The sequence below is a fragment of the Phasianus colchicus genome, chromosome 32 (genome assembly GCF_987193195.1).
Source record: "Phasianus colchicus chromosome 32, bPhaCol1.hap1.1, whole genome shotgun sequence".
Taxonomy (NCBI): Eukaryota; Metazoa; Chordata; class Aves; order Galliformes; family Phasianidae; genus Phasianus; species Phasianus colchicus.
The window spans coordinates 2,472,411-2,491,661 of record NC_143467.1 but is presented as its reverse complement, the minus strand read 5'-3'; the positions used below and the strand labels follow the sequence as shown (position 1 = coordinate 2,491,661).

General features: G+C 57.3%; 1 protein-coding gene across 1 annotated transcript in view; it reads left to right on the top strand.

Moving 5' to 3' along the window:
- The window catches only part of LOC149914051 (dual specificity tyrosine-phosphorylation-regulated kinase 1B-like), a 44,634-nt gene extending 34,204 nt beyond the window's left edge, over positions 1-10,430 (top strand). Inside the window, exons 8-11 of the mRNA XM_090127966.1 lie at positions 930-1,070; positions 3,877-4,180; positions 5,717-5,823; positions 10,208-10,430. Coding sequence (XP_089984092.1) covers positions 930-1,070; positions 3,877-4,180; positions 5,717-5,823; positions 10,208-10,405 — 750 coding nt within the window. The 3' untranslated portion in view covers positions 10,406-10,430. The remainder of the gene's footprint in view (positions 1-929; positions 1,071-3,876; positions 4,181-5,716; positions 5,824-10,207) is intronic.
- Positions 10,431-19,251: the final 8,821 nt, after the last annotated feature.

Genomic DNA, 19,251 nt, shown 5'->3' with positions numbered 1-19,251 from the left:
ACGTCGTCTGTAGGGTCAGGGTGGGCTTGGGGTCCCCAGGGTTGTCCCCTATAGGGTCAGGGTGACTTTGGGGACTCCAGGGTTGTCCCCTATAGGGTCAGGGTGACTTTGGGGACCCCAGGGTTGTCCCCTATAGGGTCAGGGGTGGCTTGGGGACTCCAGGGTTGTCCCCTATAGGGTCAGGGTGACTTTGGGGACTCCAGGGTTGTCCCCTATAGGGTCAGGGTGGCCTCGAGGTCATTGCCTATGGGGTCAGGGTGGGCTTGGGGACCCCAGGGTTGTCCGCTATAGGGTCAGGGTGGGCTTTGGGTCCCCAGGGTTGTCCCCTATAGGGTCAGGGTGACTTTGGGGACTCCAGGGTTGTCCCCTATAGGGTCAGGGTGACTTTGGGGACCCCAGGGTTGTCCCCTATAGGGTCAGGGGTGGCTTGGGGACTCCAGGGTTGTCCCCTATAGGGTCAGGGTGACTTTGGGGACTCCAGGGTTGTCCCCTATAGGGTCAGGGTGGCCTCGAGGTCATTGCCTATGGGGTCAGGGTGGGCTTGGGGACCCCAGGGTTGTCCCCTATAGGGTCAGGGTGACTTTGGGGACTCCAGGGTTGTCCCCTATCGGGTCAGGGGTGGCTTGGGGACCCCAGGGTTGTCCCCTATAGGGTCAGGGTGGGCTTGGGGACCTCAGGGTTGTCCCCTATGGGGTCAGGGTGGCACAGGAACGTCATCTGTAGGGTCAGGGTGGGCTTTGGGACCCCAGGGTTGTCCCCTGTAGGGTCAGGGTGGCCTCGAGGTCATTGCCTATGGGGTCAGTGTGGGCTTGGGGACCCCAGGGTTGTCCCCTATAGGGTCAGGGGTGACTTGGGGACCCCAGTGCTGTCCCCTATAGGATCAGGGTGAGTTTGGTGACCCCCCCCTGCCCCCCACCCCATATCCCCAGGCCGACCAGATGAACCGCATCGTGGAGGTGCTGGGGTTGCCCCCACCCCATATGTTGGAACAAGCCCCAAAAGCCCGAAAATATTTCGAGAAGCTTCCAGAAGGGGGCTGGGCCCTCAAAAGGAACAAGGAGACCAAGAAGGTGAGCGCTGGCTGCTGCCCAGTATGGACCAGTAGCTCCCCAGTATGGACCAGTCACCTCCCCATAAAGACCCCCCCCCTAAAAACATGCCTTCCGGATTCCTGAAATGAACCCCAAAATCCTTCAGATTTGCCCCTATAAGCCCCATTCTCCCCCCACAGACCCCCCCCAAAGCCCCAAATATCCCCCCTCAGCCTCATTCTCCCCCAAAAGACCCCCCAAAACCCTATAAATCCCCCCTCAGCCCCATTCTCCCCCCAAAGACCCTCAAATTCCCCCTCCTCAACCCCATTCTCCCCCCAAAGACCCAGTAAACCCCCTCAGATTCCCCATGAGATCCCATAAAATCCCCCCCTCAGCCCCATTCTGCTCCCCAAAGACCCCCAAATCCCCCCTCTTCAACCCCATTCCTCCCCCCAAACACACCGCAAAACCCCATAAATTCCCCCCTCAGCCTCAATCTGCCCCCCAAAACCCCCCAAATCCCCCCCTCAGCCCCATTCTCCCCCCAAAGACCCCCAAATTGTCCTCATCAGCCCCATTCTCCCTCCAAAGACCCCCAAAATCGCCCCAGATCCCCCACGAGACCCCATAAATCCCCCCCTCAGCCCCATTCTCACCCCAAAAACACCCAAATTCCCCCTCCTCAACCCCATTCTCCCCCCAAAGACCCCCAAAATCCTCCCATATCCCCCTTGAAACCCCATAAATCCCCCCCTCAGCTCCATTCTACCCCCCAGAAACCCCCGAACGACCCCCCAAAACACCATAAATCCCCCCTTCAGCCCTATTCCCCCCCAAAGACCCCCAAAACCCCCCCAGATCCCCCTCGAAACACCATAAATTCCCCTCTCAGCCCCATTCTGCCCCCCAAAGACCCCTGAAATCCTCCCAGATCCCCCACGAGACCCCATAAATCCCCCCTTAGCTTCATTCCCCCTCCGGAGACCCTCAGAAACCCCATAAATCCCCCCCCTCAGCCCCATTGTCCCCCCAAAGACCCCTGAAAACCCCATAAATTCCCCCTCCTCAGCCACATTCTCCCCCCACAGACCCCCCCCAAAGCCCCAAATATCCCCCCTCAGCCTCATTCTCTCCCGAAAGACCCCCCCAAAACCCCATAAATCCCCCCTCAGCCCCATTCTGCCCCCCTAAAGCCCCCCAAAGACCCCCAAAACCCCATAAATCCCCCCTCAGCCCCATTCTGCCCCCCAAAAACCCCCCAAAGACCCCTCAAAACCCCATAAATCCCCCCTCAGCCCCATTCTTCCCCCCAAAAACCCCCCAAAGACCCCCCAAAACCCCATAAATCCCCCTCTCAGCCTCATTCTGCCCCCCTAAAGCCCCCCAAACACCCCCCAAAACCCCATAAATCCCCCCTTCAACCCCATTCTGCCCCCCAAAGACCCCCCAAACACCCCCCAAAACCGCATAAATCCCCCTCTCAGCCTCATTCTGCCCCCCTAAAGCCCCCCAAAGACCCCTCAAAACCACATAAATCCCCCCTCAACCCTTTCTGCCCCCCAAAGACCCCCCAAAGACCCCCCAAAACCCCATAAATCCCCCCCTCAGCCCCATTCTGCCCCCCTAAAGCCCCCCAAACACCCCCCAAAACCCCATAAATCCCCCCCTCAGCCCCATTCTGCCCCCCAAAAACCCCCCAAACACCCCCCAACAACCCATAAATCCCCCCCTCAGCCCCATTCTGCCCCCCTAAAGCCCCCCAAAGACCCCCCAAAACCCCATAAATCCCCCCTCAGCCCCATTCTTCCCCTCAAAAACCCCCCAAACACCCCCCAAAACCCCATAAATCCCCCTCTCAGCCCCATTCTGCCCCCCAAAAGCCCCCCAAAGACCCCTCAAAACCACATAAATCCCCCCTCAGCCCCATTCTGCCCCCCAAAGACCCCCCAAAACCCCATAAATCCCCCTCTCAGCCCCATTCTGCCCCCCAAAAACCCCCCAAAGACCCCCCAAAACCCCAAATATCCCCCCTCAGCCTCATTCTCCCCCAAAAGACCCCCCCAAAACCCCATAAATCCCCCCTCAGCCCCATGCTTCCCCCAAAGACCCCCCAAAACCCCATAAATCCCCCTCTCAGCCCCATTCTGCCCCCCAAAAATCCCCCAAACACCCCCCAAAACCCCATAAATCCCCCCCTCAGCCCCATTCTGCCCCCCTAAAGCCCCCCAAAGACCCCTCAAAACCCCATAAATCCCCCCTCAGCCCCATTCTTCCCCCCAAAAACCCCCCAAACACCCCCCAAAACCCCATAAATCCCCCTCTCAGCCTCATTCTGCCCCCCTAAAGCCCCCCAAAGACCCCTCAAAACCACATAAATCCCCCCTCAGCCCCATTCTGCCCCCCAAAGACCCCCCAAAACCCCATAAATCCCCCCTCAGCCCCATTCTGCCCCCCGAAGACCCCCCAAAACCCCATAAATCCCCCTCTCAGCCTCATTCTGCCCCCCTAAAGCCCCCCAAAGACCCCCCAAAACCCCATAAATCCCGCCTCAGCCCCATTCTGCCCCCTAAAGACCCCCCAAAGACCCCCCAAAACCCCATCAATCCCCCTCTCAGCCTCATTCTGCCCCCCTAAAGCCCCCCAAAGACCCCCCAAAACCCTATAAATCCCCCCTCAGCCCCATTCTGCCCCCCGAAGACCCCCCAAAACCCCATAAATCCCCCCTTCAACCCCATTCTGCCCCCCAAAGACCCCCCAAAACCCCATAAATCCCCCCTTCAACCCCATTCTGCCCTCCAAACGCCCCCAAAATCCCCATCAAAAACCCCAGAAATCCCTCCAGGAATACAAAGTGCCCGGAACCCGACGTCTTCACGAAGTTCTCGGGGTTGAAAGCGGTGGCCCTGGTGGTCGACGTGCAGGAGAACAAGGCCACGCACCTTCAGATTACCTAAAATTCAAAGATTTGGTGTTGAGGATGTTGGATTACGAACCCCGAAGTCGAATCACTCCTTTCTACGCCCTGCAACACAATTTCTTCAAAAAAACCAGCGACGAAGGAACCAACACCAGCAACAGCACCTCTACCAGCCCGGCCATGGAACACAGCCACAGCACCAGCACCACCAGCTCCGTCTCCAGCTCGGGTAAATAGGGGGGATGAGCAACAAAACGGGGATCCTATAAGCTTGGCCCTATAAGGTTTTAGGGGTTGTGAGTCGTCGCGGTGGATCACGATGTGGCCATGACTCCATTTTGTCCCATTTTGGTCCCTTTTTGCATCCTGTTGGGTCATGAGTTGATCCAGTTGGGTTGGGACACCAGATCCACGGTCCCATCCCATCCGTGACCCTATAGGATCGGCCCTATAGGATTTGGGGTCTATGGGTCATCACGGCGTCCCACAATGTGGCCATGACTCCATTTTGTCCCATTTTGGTCCCTTTTTGCATCCTGTTGGGTCATGGGTTGATCCAGTTGGGTTGGGACACCAAATTTCTGGTCCCATCCCATCCTTGACCCTATAGGATCAGCCATATAGGATTTGGGGTCTGTAGGACATCGCAGTGTCCCAAAATGTGGCCATGACTCCATTTTGTCCCATTTCTGTCCTTCTTCCCATCCTGTTGGGTCATGGGTTGATCCAGTTGGGTTGGGACACCAAATTTCTGGTCCCATCCCATGCTTGACCCTATAGGATCGGCCCTATAGGATTTGGGATCTATGGGTCATCACGGCGTCCCACAATGTGGCCATGACTCCATTTTGTCCCATTTTGGTCCCTTTTTGCATCCTGTTGGGTCATGGGTTGATCCAGTTGGGTTGGGACACCAGATCCATGGTCCCATCCCATCCATGACCCTATAGGATCGGCCCTATAGGGTTTTGGGATCCATGGGTCATCACGGCGTCCCACAATGTGGCCATGACTCCATTTTGTCCCATTCTTGTCTTTCCCATCCTGTTGGGTCATGGGTTGATCCAGTTGGGTTGGGACACCGCAACACTGGGAAATTTCCCATCCGTGACCCTATAGGGTCAGCCCTATAGGGTTTTGGGATCTATGGGTCATCACAGCGTCCCACAATGTGGCCATGACTCCACTTTGTCCCATTTTGGTCCCTTTTTGCATCTTGTTGAGTCATGGGTTGGTCCAGTTGGCTTGGGGTTGGGTTGGGACACCACATCCATGGTTCCATCCCATCCGTGACCCTATAGGATCGGCCCTATAGGGTTTTGGGATCTATGGGTCATCACGGCGTCCCACAATGTGGCCATGACTCCACTTTGTCCCATTTTGGTCCCTTTTTGCATCTTGTTGAGTCATGGGTTGGTCCAGTTGGCTTGGGGTTGGGTTGGGACACCACATCCATGGTCCCATCCCATCCGTGACCCTATAGGATCGGCCCTATAGGATTTGGGATCTATGGGTCATCACGGCGTCCCACAATGTGGCCCTGACTCCATTTTGCCCCATTTTGGTCCCTTTTTGCATCCCGTTGAGTCACGAGTCGGGTTGAGGTTGAGTCGAAACCCTACAACACCAAACTATTCCCCCATCCTTGACCCTATAATCTCTACCCTATCGGATTTTCGGTTCTACGGGTCATCACAAAATCCCAAAACGACTCAAAATCCCAATTCTACCCCAATTCTACCCTCCCCTCCCCAACTTTTTCCAGGTGGATCCAGTGGTTCCTCCAACGACAACCGCAGTTACCGCTACAGCAACCGCTTCTACGGGACCGCGGCCCCACAACACACGGACTACGAGATGCAGAGCCCCCAGGTGACCCCCCCTGACCCTACAGACCCTATAACCACGTGACCCCCACCCTACAGACCCCAGAACTGTGTCCCCCACCCTACAGACCCCGTAACTGTGGCCCCAACCCTATGGACCCCATAACAACAAAGAGGAGGCCCCATAACTGTGGGGACCCCATAACTGTGACCCCAACCCCATGGACCCCATAACCACAAAGTGGAGACCCCATAACTGTGGGGACCCCATAACGGTGACCCCAACCCTATGGACCCTATAACTACGTGATCCCCACCCTACAGACCCTATAACCACGTGACCCCCACCCTACAGACCCCAGAACTGTGTCCCCCACCCTACAGACCCCATAACTGTGGCCCCAACCCTATGGACCCCATAACCACAAAGTGGAGGCCCCGTAACTGTGGGGACCCCATAACGGTGACCCCAACCCTATGGACCCTATAACCACTTGACCCCCACCCTACGGACCCCATAACTGTGACCCCAACCCCATGGACCCCATAACCACAAAGTGGAGACCCCATAACTGTGGGGACCCCATAACTGTGACCCCAACCCTATGGACCCTATAACTACGTGATCCCCACCCTACAGACCCTATAACCACGTGACCCCCCTCACTCCCCCAACCCCAAAGCCCCCCCCTTGCCCCCCCAAACCCCCCACCCCAAAGCCCCCCCCAACCAACAACTGCCCCCCACCCCAAAGCCCCCCCCCAACCAACAACCCCCCCTCACTCCCCCAACCCCAAAGCCCCCCCACTTGCCCCCCCAAAGCCCCCCACCCCAAAGCCCCCCCCAACCTACAACCCCCCCCACCCCAAAACCCCCCCAAAGCCCCCCCCAACCCCAAAGCCCCCCCCAACAATCCCCCCACCCCGAAGGCCCCCCCCACCCTAAAGCCCCCCCCCACCCAACAACCCCCCCTCACTGCCCCAACCCCAAAGCCCCCCCCTCGCCCCCCCCCAACCCCAAAGCCCCCCCCAACCAACAACCCCCCCCACCCCAAAACCCCCCCTTGCCCCCCCTAAACCCCCCCCAACCAACAACCCCCCCCACCCCAAAGCCCCCACCCAACCAACAAGCCCCCCCACCCCAAAGCCCCCCCCAACCAACAACCCCCCCCACCCCAAAACCCCCCATTGCCCCCCCAAACCCCCCCCAACCAACAACCCCCCCCACCCCAAAGCCCCCCCCTCGCCCCCCCCAACCCCAAAGCCCCCCCCAACCAACAACCCCCCCACCCCAAAGGCCCCCCCTACCCTAAAGCCCCCCAGCCAACCAACAACCCCCCCACCCCAAAGCCCCCCCCTTGCCCCTCCAAACCCCCCCACCCCAAAGCCCCCCCCCACCCAACAACCCCCCCTCACTGCCCCAACCCCAAACCCCCCCCCAACCAACACCCCCCCCACCCCAAAACCCCCCATTGCCCCCCCAAACCCCCCCAACCAACAACCCCCCCCACCCCAAAGCCCCCCCCTCGCCCCCCCCAACCCCAAAGCCCCCCCAACCAACAACCCCCCCACCCCAAAGGCCCCCCCCACCCTAAAGCCCCCCCCCCAACCAACAACCCCCCCACCCCAAAGCCCCCTCTTGCCCCCCCAGACCCCCCCCAACCAACAACCCCCCCCACACCAAAGCCCCCCCCCAACCCCCCCCAACCCCAAAGCCCCCCCAACCAACAACCCCCCCAACCAACAACCCCCCCCAAACTCCCCCAACCCCAAAGCCCCCCCCTTGCCCCCCCAAACCCCCCCACCCCAAAGCCCCCCCCAACCAACAACCCCCCCCACCCCAAAGCCCCCCCCCACTCAACAACCCCCCCTCACTCCCCCAACCCCAAAGCCCCCCCCTTGCCAACCCAAACCCCCCACCCCAAAGCCCCCCCCCAACCAACAACCCCCCCCACCCCAAAACCCCCCCTTGCCCCCCAAACCCCCCCAACCAACAACCCCCCCACCCAAAAGCCCCTACCCAACAAGCCCCTACCCAACAAGCCCCCCCACCCTAAAGCCTCCCCCTCGCCCCCCCCACCCCAAAGGCCCCCCCCACCCTAAAGCCCCCCACCCAACCAACAGCCCCCCCTTGCCCCCCCAAACCCCCCCACCCCAAAGCCCCCCCACCCAACAACCCCCCCCACCCCAAGGCCCCCCCCCAACAGCCCCTCCCACCCCAAAGCCCCCCCCAACCAACAACCCCCCCCACCCCAAAGCCCCCCCTTGCCCCCCCAAACCCCCCCAACCAACAACCCCCCCACCCCAAAGGCCCCCCCCTACCCTAAAGCCCCCCCCCAACCAACAACCCCCCCACCCCAAAGCCCCCCCTTGCGCCCCCAAACCCCCCCACCCCAAAGCCCCCCCCCACCCAACAACCCCCCCTCACTGCCCCAACCCCAAAGCCCCCCCCAACCAACACCCCCCCCACCCCAAAACCCCCCATTGCCCCCCCAAACCCCCCCAACCAACAACCCCCCCCACCCCAAAGCCCCCCCCTCGCCCCCCCCAACCCCAAAGCCCCCCCAACCAACAACCCCCCCACCCCAAAGGCCCCCCCCACCCTAAAGCCCCCCCCCCAACCAACAACCCCCCCACCCCAAAGCCCCCTCTTGCCCCCCCAGACCCCCCCCAACCAACAACCCCCCCCACACCAAAGCCCCCCCCCAACCCCCCCCAACCCCAAAGCCCCCCCAACCAACAACCCCCCCAACCAACAACCCCCCCCAAACTCCCCCAACCCCAAAGCCCCCCCCTTGCCCCCCCAAACCCCCCCACCCCAAAGCCCCCCCCAACCAACAACCCCCCCCACCCCAAAGCCCCACCCCACTCAACAACCCCCCCTCACTGCCCCAACCCCAAAGCCCCCCCCTCGCCCCCCCTAACCCCAAAGCCCCCCCCAACCAACAACCCCCCCCACCCCAAAACCCCCCATTGCCCCCCCAAACCCCCCCCAACCAACAACCCCCCCCACCCCAAAGCCCCCCCCTCGCCCCCCCCAACCCCAAAGCCCCCCCCAACCAACAACCCCCCCACCCCAAAGGCCCCCCCTACCCTAAAGCCCCCCAGCCAACCAACAACCCCCCCACCCCAAAGCCCCCCCCTTGCCCCTCCAAACCCCCCCACCCCAAAGCCCCCCCCCACCCAACAACCCCCCCTCACTGCCCCAACCCCAAACCCCCCCCCAACCAACACCCCCCCCACCCCAAAACCCCCCATTGCCCCCCCAAACCCCCCCAACCAACAACCCCCCCACCCCAAAGCCCCCCCCTCGCCCCCCCCAACCCCAAAGCCCCCCCAACCAACAACCCCCCCACCCCAAAGGCCCCCCCCACCCTAAAGCCCCCCCCCAACCAACAACCCCCCCACCCCAAAGCCCCCTCTTGCCCCCCCAGACCCCCCCCAACCAACAACCCCCCCCACACCAAAGCCCCCCCCCAACCCCCCCCAACCCCAAAGCCCCCCCCAACCAACAACCCCCCCACCCCAAAGGCCCCCCCCACCCTAAAGCCCCCCCCCCAACCAACAACCCCCCCACCCCAAAGCCCCCCCTTTGCCCCCCCAAACTCCCCCACCCCAAAGCCCCCCCAACCCAACAACCCCCCCCACCCCAAAGCCCACCCCTCGCCCCCCCCAACCCCAAAGCCCCCCCAACCAACAACCCCCCCACCCCAAAGCCCCCTCTTGCCCCCCCAAACCCCCCCACCCCAAAGCCCCCCCCAACCTACAACCCCCCCACCCCAAAGCCCCCCCCCACCCAACAACCCCCCCTCACTGCCCCAACCCCAAAGGCCCCCCCAACCAACAACCCCCCCACACCAAAGCCCCCCCCCACCCTAAAGCCCCCCCTTGCCCCCCCAAACCCCCCCACCCCAAAGCGCCCCCCACCCAACAATCCCCCCTCAAACCCCCCCACCCCAAAGCCCCCCCCCAACCAACAACCCCCCCACCCCAAAGCCCCCCCCCACCCTAAAGCCCCCCCCCAACCCCAAAGCCCCCCCTCGCCCCCCCCCCACCCCAAAGCCCCCCCCCACCCTAAAGCCCCCCCCTCATTAACCTTTCTCTTTTTTTCTCTCCCCCCCCCCCCCCCCCCCCAATCACAATCCAGGCCCCCCCATCTCACCCCCCCCCATCCCACCCCCCCCGTTCCTGGCCCTGTCCCGACCCCCCCCCACCCCCCCCCCACCCCGAAACCTTCACCCCTTTACCCCCCCTTTGCCCCCCCCCACCCCAACAACAACAACAACAACCCCCCCCCCGCCCCCATTACCACCACCACCCCCCCCATCACAAACCCCCCGCGGACCCCCCCCCTCCCCCCCCCCCACCACAACCAAAATCCCCCCCCCCCACCTCAAAACGACCCGACGACGACAACAACAACAACAACAGAAAAGATGGATTTATGCCCCCCCCCTCAAATTTTCACCGCCCCCCCCCACCACCATCATCACCATCATCATCATCATCATCACCACCCACCCAGACAACAGCATCAAGATTTGCCCCCCCCTTACGGACCATCACATTTCCGGACTCGAGGGGGGGGGCCACAACCAAATAATAATCATAATTATCAAGGAGGGATAATTGATGGACCCCCCCCGCCCCCCCCCCCGCCGCCACCACCGCCTCCGCCCCCCCCCCCCCCCAACTCGACCCCCCCCCCAATTTGGGGCTCCTACCGTCAGAAGGGCTCAACGGGAAGATGCTGCTTTAAGATGCGGGGGGGGGGGGCTGCAGGGCGGCCCCCCCAGCGCTGCTGCCACGTCTTGAAGCCCCCCCCCCCCCATCCTGACCCCCCCCCCCCCCCCCGACCGACGGCGCCGTTGTGGGTTTTGGTTTTTTTTTTTGGTGGGGGGGGGTGGGGGGGGGTTAATATTAATGTTATGAAGGGTTGGTTGATGATTAATGTTATTTGTGGGGGGGTTGGGGGGGTTATTAGGGGTTAATTGATGTTATTGGGGCTTATTAATGTGATTGGGGGGGGTTAATTAATGTTATTGGGGGTTATTAATGTTATTTGGGGGAGTTATTAGGGGTTATTAGGGGTAATTAATGTTATTGGGGGGTTATTAGGGGTCATTAGGGGTAATTAATGTTATTGGGGGGCATTTGCAGGGGGTTAATTAATGTTATTAGGTGTTATTAATGTTATTTGGGGGGGTTAATTAATGTTATTGGGGGTTATTAATGTTATTTGGGGGGTTATTAGGGGTTATTAGGGGTAATTAATGTTATTGGGGGGGATTTAAGAGGGTTATTAATGATATTGGGGGAAATTTGGGGGGGTTAATTAATGTTATTAGGGGTTATTAATGTTATTTGGGGGGGTTATTAGGGGTTATTAATGTTATTGGGGGGGTTAATTAATGTTATTGGGGGTTATGAATGTTATTTGGGGGGGTTATTAGGGGTTATTAATGTTATTTAAGGGGTAATTAATGTTATTGGGGGGCTTATTTGGGGTTATTAGGGGTTATTAATGTTATTTGGGGGGGTTATTAGGGGTTATTAATGGAATTGGGGGGGATTTGGGGGGGTTATTGATGTTATTTGGGGGAATTATTAATGTTATTAGGGGTTATTAATGTTATTTGGGGAGGTTATTAGGGGTTATTAATGTTATTAGGGGGGGTTATTGATGTTATTAGGGGTTATTAATGGTATTAGGGGGGCTTAATTAATGTTATTGGGGGTTATTAATGTTATTTGGGGGGGTTATTAGGGGTTATTAGGGGTTATTGATGTTATTTGGGGGGGTTAATTAATGTTATTGGGGGTTATGAATGTTATTTGGGGGGGTTATTAGGGGTAATTAATGTTATTGGGGGGGATTTGGGGGGGTTATTAATGATTTTGGGGGGGTTATTGATGATATTGGGGGGGTTAGTAGGGGTTATTAGGGGTTATTAATGTTATTTGGGGGGGTTAATTAATGTTATTGGGGGTTATTAATGTTATTAGGGGGGGTTATTAGGGGTTATTAATGGAATTGGGGGGGTTATTAGGGGTTATTAATGTTATTGGGGGGGATTTGGGGGGGTTATTGATGTTATTGGGGGTTATTAATGTTATTTGGGGGGGTTATTAGGGGTTATTGATGTTATTGGGGGGGTTAATTAATGTTATTGGGGGTGATGAATGTTTTTTTGGGGGGGTTATTAGGGGTTATTAGGGGTTATTAATGGTATTGGGGGGGATTTGGGGGGGTTAATTAAGGTTATTGGGGGTTATTAATGTTATTAGGGGGGGTTATTAGGGGTTATTAATGGAATTGGGGGGGTTATAAGGGGTTATTAATGTTATTAGGGGGCGTTATTAGGGGTTATTAGGGGTTATTAAGGGGGTTTGGGGGGGTTATTGATGTTATTAGTGGTTATTAATGTTATTGGGGGGGTTAATTAATGTTATTGGGGGTTATTAATGTTATTTGGGGGGGTTATTGATGTTATTAGGGGTTATTAATGTTATTTGCGGGGGTTATTAGGGGTTATTAATGGAATTGGGGGGGATTTGGGGGGTTAATTAAGGTTATTGGGGGTTATTAATGTTATTTGGGGGGGTTATTAGGGGTTATTAGGGGTAATTAATGCTATTGGGGGGGACTTGGGGGGGTTATTAATGATTTTGGGGGGTTATTGATGATATTGGGGGGGTTATTAGGGGTTATTAGGGGTTATTAATGTTATTGGGGGGGTTAATTAATGTTATTGGGGGTTATTAATGTTATTAGGGGGGGTTATTAGGGGTTATTAATGGTATTGGGGGGGATTTGGGGGGGTTATTGATGTTATTAGGGGGGTAATTAATGTTATTGGGGTTGATTTGGGGGGTTTATTAATGTTATTGGGGGTTATTAATGTTATTTGGGGGGGTTATTAGGGGTTATTAGGGGTTATTAATGGTATTGGGGGGGATTTGGGGGGGTTTATTAATGGTATTGGGGGGGTTATTAGGGGTTATTAATGTCATTGGGGGGAATTTGGGGGGGTTATTAGGGGTTATTAGGGTTTATTAATGGTATTTGGGGGGGTTATTAGGGGTTATTAGGGGTAATTAATGCTATTGGGGGGACTTGGGGGGTTATTAATGATTTTGGGGGGGTTATTGATGATATTGGGGGGGTTAATTAATGTTATTGGGGGTTATGAATGTTATTTGGGGGGGTTATTAGGGGTTATTAATGTTATTGGGGATGATTTGGGGGGGTTATTGATGTTATTAGGGGGAATTATTAATGTTATTAGGGGTTATTAATGTTATTTGGGGGGGTTATTAGGGGTTATTAGGGGTTATTAATGTTATTGGGGGGGTTAATTAATGTTATTGGGGGTTATTAATGTTATTTGGGGTGGTTATTAGGGGTTATTAATGGTATTGGGGGGTTAATTAATGTTATTGGGGGTTATTAATGTTATTTGGGGGGGTTATTGGGGGTAATTAATGTTATTGGGGGGGTTAATTAATGTTATTGGGGGTTATTAATGTTATTTGGGGGGGTTATTAGGGGTTATTAGGGGTAATTAATGTTATTGGGGGGGATTTAAGAGGGTTATTAATGATATTGGGGGAAATTTGGGGGGGGTTATTAGGGGTTATTAATGATATTAAGGGGGGTTATTAATGTTATTAGGGGTTATTAATGTTATTGGGGGAGATTTGGGGGGGTTATTAATGGTATTGTGGGGGTTATTGATGTTATTAGGGGTAATTAATGGTATTGGGGGGCATTTGGGGGGGTTATTAATGATATTATGGGTTATTGATGTTATTTGGGGGGGTTAATTAATGTTATTATGGGTTATTAATGTTATTGGGGGGGTTAATTAATGTTATTGGGGGGGATTTGGGGGGGCTCATTGATGTTATTAGGGGTTAATTAATGATTAATGTTATTTGGAGGGGGGCTATTGATGATATTGGGGGGGTTAATTAATGTTATTAGGGGTAATTAATGTTATTGGGGGGGATTTGGGGGGGTTATTAATGGTATTGGGGGTGTTATTAATGTTATTAGGGGTTATTAATTGTATTGGGGGGGTTAATTAATGTTATTAGAGGTAATTAATGTTATTGGGGGGGGGATCATTGATGATATTGGGATCGATTTGGGGGGGGTTAATTAATGTTATCGGTGGCTAATTAATGATTAATGTTATTTGTGGGGGGGGGTAATTAACGTTATTAGTGGTTATTAATGTTATCGGGGGGGTTAATTAATGTTATCGGGGGTTAAGTAATGATTAATGTTCTTTGCGGGGGGGGCTGGGGGGGGGTTATTAATATTTGGGGGGGGGGCACCCAATTAATAGGGGGGGGCACCCAATTATAAGGGGGGGGCACCCAATTATAAGGGGGGGTCACCCTAATTATGGGGGGTCCCATTAATTACTGAAGGGTCTCAGCCCCCCCCAATCTTATTTTGGGGGGGGGGCACCCAATTATTAGGGGGGGTCAGCTAATTATTAGGGGGGGGCACCCAATTATTAGGGGGGGTCACCCTAATTATGGGGTCCCTATTTATTATTTAAGGGTCTCAGCCCCCCCCCATTAAATCCTATATGGGAAAAATGACCCCCCCCCTCATTTTAGGGTCAATCCCCCCCCCTTTTAAGACCCCCCCCCATTTTAAGACCCCCCCCCCATTAAATCCTATATGGGAAAAATGACCCCCCCTCAAAAGCCCCCCCCCATTTTAGGGTCATTCCCCCCCTTTTAAGACCCCCCCCCATTTTAAGACCCCCCCCCCAACACCCATTAAATCCTATAGGAGAAAATGACCCCCCCCCCCAAAAGCCCCCCCCCCATTTTAGGGTCAATCCCCCCCCCCTTTTAAGACCCCCCCCCATTTTAAGACCCCCCCCCATTCCATCCTATATGGGAAAATGACCCCCCCCCATTTTGGGGTCAATTCCCCCCCCCATTTTAAGACCCCCCCCCCCATTAAATCCTATATGGGAAAAATGACCCCCCCTCAAAAGCCCCCCCCCATTTTAGGGTCATTCCCCCCCTTTTAAGACCCCCCCCCTTTTAGGACCCCCCCCATTCCATCCTATATGGGAAAATGACCCCCCCCAAAAGCCCCCCCCCCCCCATTTTGGGGTCATTCCCCCCCCATTTTAAACCCCCCCCCCCTTTTATGACCCCCCTATATGGCAAAATGCCCCCCCCCCCATTTTAGGGTCAACCCCCCCCCATTTTAAGACCCCCCCCCATTAAACCCCATATGAAAAAATGACCCCCCCAAAAGCCCCCCCCCCCCCAAATTCCTCTACATTTGGGGTTTCTTTTTATTGGGGGGGGGGCAAATAGGATTATGGGATTTTTTTTGGGGGGGGGGGGGCAAATAGGATTATGGGATTTTTTTTGGGGGGGGGGGGTTATTTGGGGTGGGGGGGGGGGGGGGGTCTTATTAATTTATTGTTACCAAAGACGGCGCGCGGTCCTACAACCCCCCCCCCCCCCAAATTCCCCCCCACCCTATAAAAAAAAACCCCATTATTTATGGGGTGGGGGGGGGGGGTTGTGGGGTGGGGGGGGGATTTGGGGTTTTAGGGGGCGTTTGGGGGGGGGGGGGTGGAAAAAACCCCACAAACGCCCCCCCCCCCCCCCTATGGGTGAATAAAAACAGTGACAGCCGTGAGTGGAGACTTTAATGGGGGGGGGGGGCGCGGGGGGGGGGGTCCTTATAGGGTCCTTATAGGGTCTGTGGGGTCCTTATAGGGTTTGTGGGGTCCTGTGGGGTTTGGAGGGCCCTATAGGGTCGGGGGGGTGGGATATGGGGTGGGGGGCCCTATAGGGTCGGGGGGGGGGAGGGCAACGTGTGGGGGGTCTAAAGGGTCCTTATAGGGTCCTTATAGGGTCTATGGGGTCCTTATAGGGTTTGTGGGGTCCTGTGGGGTTTGGAGGGCCCTATAGGGTCGGGGGGGTGGGATATGGGGTGGGGGGGCCCTATAGGGTCGGGGGGGGGGAGGGCAGCGGGGGGGGGTTGTGTAAGGTCCTTATAGGGACCTTATAGGGTCCTTATAGGGTCTATGGGGTCCTTATAGGGTCTGTGGGGTCCTGTGGGGTTTGGAGGGCCCTATAGGGTCGTGGGGGTGGGATATGGGGTGGGGGGGCCCTATAGGGTCGCGGGGGGGGGAGGGCAACGTGTGGGGGGTCTAAAGGGTCCTTATAGGGTCCTTATAGGGTCTATGGGGTCCTTATAGGGTTTGTGGGGTCCTGTGGGGTTTGGAGGGCCCTATAGGGTCGGGGGGGGGAGGGCAACGGGTGGGGGGGTCTATAGGGTCCTTATAGGGTCCTTATAGGGTCTATGGGGTCCTTATAGGGTTTGTGGGGTCCTATGGGGTTTGGGGAGTCCTATAGGGTCGGGGGGGGGGGGATATGGGGTGGGGGGGTCCTATAGGGTCCTTATAGGGCCTATGGGGTCCTATGGGGTTTGGAGGGCCCTATAGGGCCGGGGGGGTGGGATATGGGGTGGGGGACCCCTATAGGGTCGGGGGGGGGGTCTATAGGGTCCTTATAGGGTCTATAGGGTCCTTATAGGGTCTGTGGGGTCCTATGGGGTTTGGAGGGCCCTATAGGGTCGGGGGGGTGGGATATGGGGTGGGGGGGCCCTTATAGGGTCGGGGGGGGGAGGGCAGCGGGAGGGGGGGTCTATAGGGTCCTTATAGGGTCCTTATAGGGTCGGTGGGGTCCTTATAGGGTCTGTGGGGTTCTATGGGGTTTGGAGGGCCCTATAGGGTCGGGGGGGTGGGATATGGGGTGGGGGGGCCCTATAGGGCCGGGCAGAGGGGGGGGGTCATGTAGGGTCTATAGAGTCCTTATAGGGTCCTTATAGGGTCTATGGGGTCCTTATAGGGCCTGTGGGGTCCTATGGGGTTTGGAGGGCCCTATAGGGTCGGGGAGGTGGGATATGGGGTGGGGGGGCCCTATAGGGTCGGGGGGGGGGAGGGCAGCGGGGGGGGTCTATAGGGTCCTTATAGGGTCCTTATAGGGTCTATGGGGTCCTTATAGGGTTTGTGGGGTCCTATGGGGTTTGGGGAGTCCTATAGGGTCGGGGGGGGGGGGATATGGGGTGGGGGGGTCCTATAGGGTCCTTATAGGGCCTATGGGGTCCTATGGGGTTTGGAGGGCCCTATAGGGTCGGGGGGGGGGGGGATATGGGGTGGGTGGGCCCTATAGGGCCGGGCAGAGGGGGGGGGTCATGTAGGGTCTATAGAGTCCTTATAGGGTCCTTATAGGGTCTATGGGGTCCTTATAGGGTCTGTGGGGTCCTGTGGGGTTTGGAGGGCCCTATAGGGTCGGGGGGGTGGGATATGGGATGGGGGGGCACTATAGGGTCGAGGGGGGGGAGGGCAGCAGGGGGGGGGAGGGCAACGGGGGGGGGGTCTATAGGGTCCTTATAGGGTCCTTATAGGGTCCTTATAGGGTCCTTATAGGGTCTATGGGGTCCTTATAGGGCCTGTGGGGTCCTATGGGGTTTGGAGGGCCCTATAGGGTCAGGGGGGTGGGATATGGGGTGGGGGGGTCCTATAGGGTCCTTATAGGGCCTTTGGGGTCCTATGGGGTTTGGAGGGCCCTATAGGGTCGGGGGGGGTGGGATATGGGGTGGGGGCCCCCTATAGGGTCGGGGGGGGGGAGGGCAGCGGGAGGGGGGGTCTATGGGGTCCTTATAGGGTCCTTATAGGGTCTATCGGGTCCTTATAGGGCCTGTGGGGTCCTATGGGGTTTGGAGGGCCATATAGGGTCGTGGGGTGGGATATGGGGTGGGGGGCCCTATAGGGTCGGGGGGAGGGGGAGGGCAGCGGGGGGGGGGGTCAATAGAGTCCTTATAGGGTCCTTATAGGGTCCTTATAGGGTCTATGAAGTCCTTATAGGGTCTGTGGGGTCCTATATGGTTTGGAGGGCCCTATAGGGTCGGGGGGTTGGGATATGGGGTGGGGGGGCCCTAATAGGGTCGGGGGGGGAGGGGTGCGTGGGGATGGGGTCGTGTAGGGTCTGTAGGGTCCTACAGGGTTTGGAGGGACCTATAGGGTTGGAGGGGTGGGATATGGGGTGGGGGGCCCTATAGGGTTTGGAGGGAGTCTATAGGGTCTGGGAGGGGTCTTTAGGGTCTGGTGGGGGGCGATAGGGTCTGGGGGCCCTATAGGATCTGGGGAGTGTTTATAGGTTCTGGGAGGCCCTATAGGGTCTTATAGGGTCTGGGAAGTTGTCTATAGGGTCTGAGGAGCGTCTGTAGGGTCTGGGAAGGGTCTGTAGGGTCTGGGGGCCCCTATGGGATCTGGGGAGTGTCTATAGGGTTTTTGGGGGGGACTTTAGGTTCTGGGGAGTGTCTGTAGGGTCTGGGAAGGGTCTGTAGGGTCTGGGGGGCCCTATAGGATCTGGGGAGTGTCTATAGGATCTGGGGAGTGTCTATAGGGTCTGGGGGGGGACTATAGGGTCTGGGGACCCTATAGGGTTTTGGGGGGGGGACTTTAGGTTCTGGGGAGTGTCTATAGGATCTGGGGAGTGTCTATAGGGTCTCGGAAGGGTCTATAGGGTCTGGGGGGCCCTATAGGATCTGGGGAGTGTCTATAGGGTCTGGGGGGGGACTTTAGGATCTGGGGGCCCTATAGGGTTTGGGGGGGGGACTTTAGGTTCTGGGGAGTGTCTATAGGATCTGGGGAGTGTCTATAGGGTCTGGGGGGGGACTGTAGGGTCTGGGGGGCCCTATAGGATCTGGAGAGTGTCTATAGGGTCTGGGGGGGGACTTTAGGGTCTGGAGGCCCTATAGGGTCTGGGTGGGGGGACTTTAGGTTCTGGGGAGTGTCTGTAGGATCTGGGGAGTGTCTATAGGGTCTGGGGGGCCCTATAGGATGTGGAGAGTGTCTATAGGGTCTCGGAAGGGCCTGTAGGGTCTGGGAGGCCCTATAGGATCTGGGGAGTGTCTATAGGGTCTGGGGGGGGACTTTAGGGTCTGGGGGCCCTATAGGGTTTGGGGGGGGGACTTTAGGTTCTGGGGAGTGTCTATAGGATCTGGGGAGTGTCTATAGGGTCTGGGGGGGGACTGTAGGGTCTGGGGGGCCCTATAGGATCTGCGGAGTGTCTATAGGATCTGGGGAGTGTCTATAGGGTCTGGGGGGGGACTTTAGGGTCTGGGGGCCCTATAGGGTTTGCGGGGGGGACTTTAGGTTCTGCGGAGTGTCTGTAGGGTCTGGGGAGTGTCTATAGGGTGTGTGGGGTTCTATAGGGTCAGAGCCTCCCCCACCCCATAGTTTGGGGCCATTTGGGGACACGGAAGGGATGGGGACAACCCCGAGTCCCACCCTGGCTTAACCCCATGAGTCAGCTGTAGGGTGGAGCCTCCCAGTTGGATACTGGGATAAACTGGGAGGGGCCGAGAATCCCATTGGGGTGGGTGGGAGACCCCCTTGTGGGGTTGTGACCCCAAA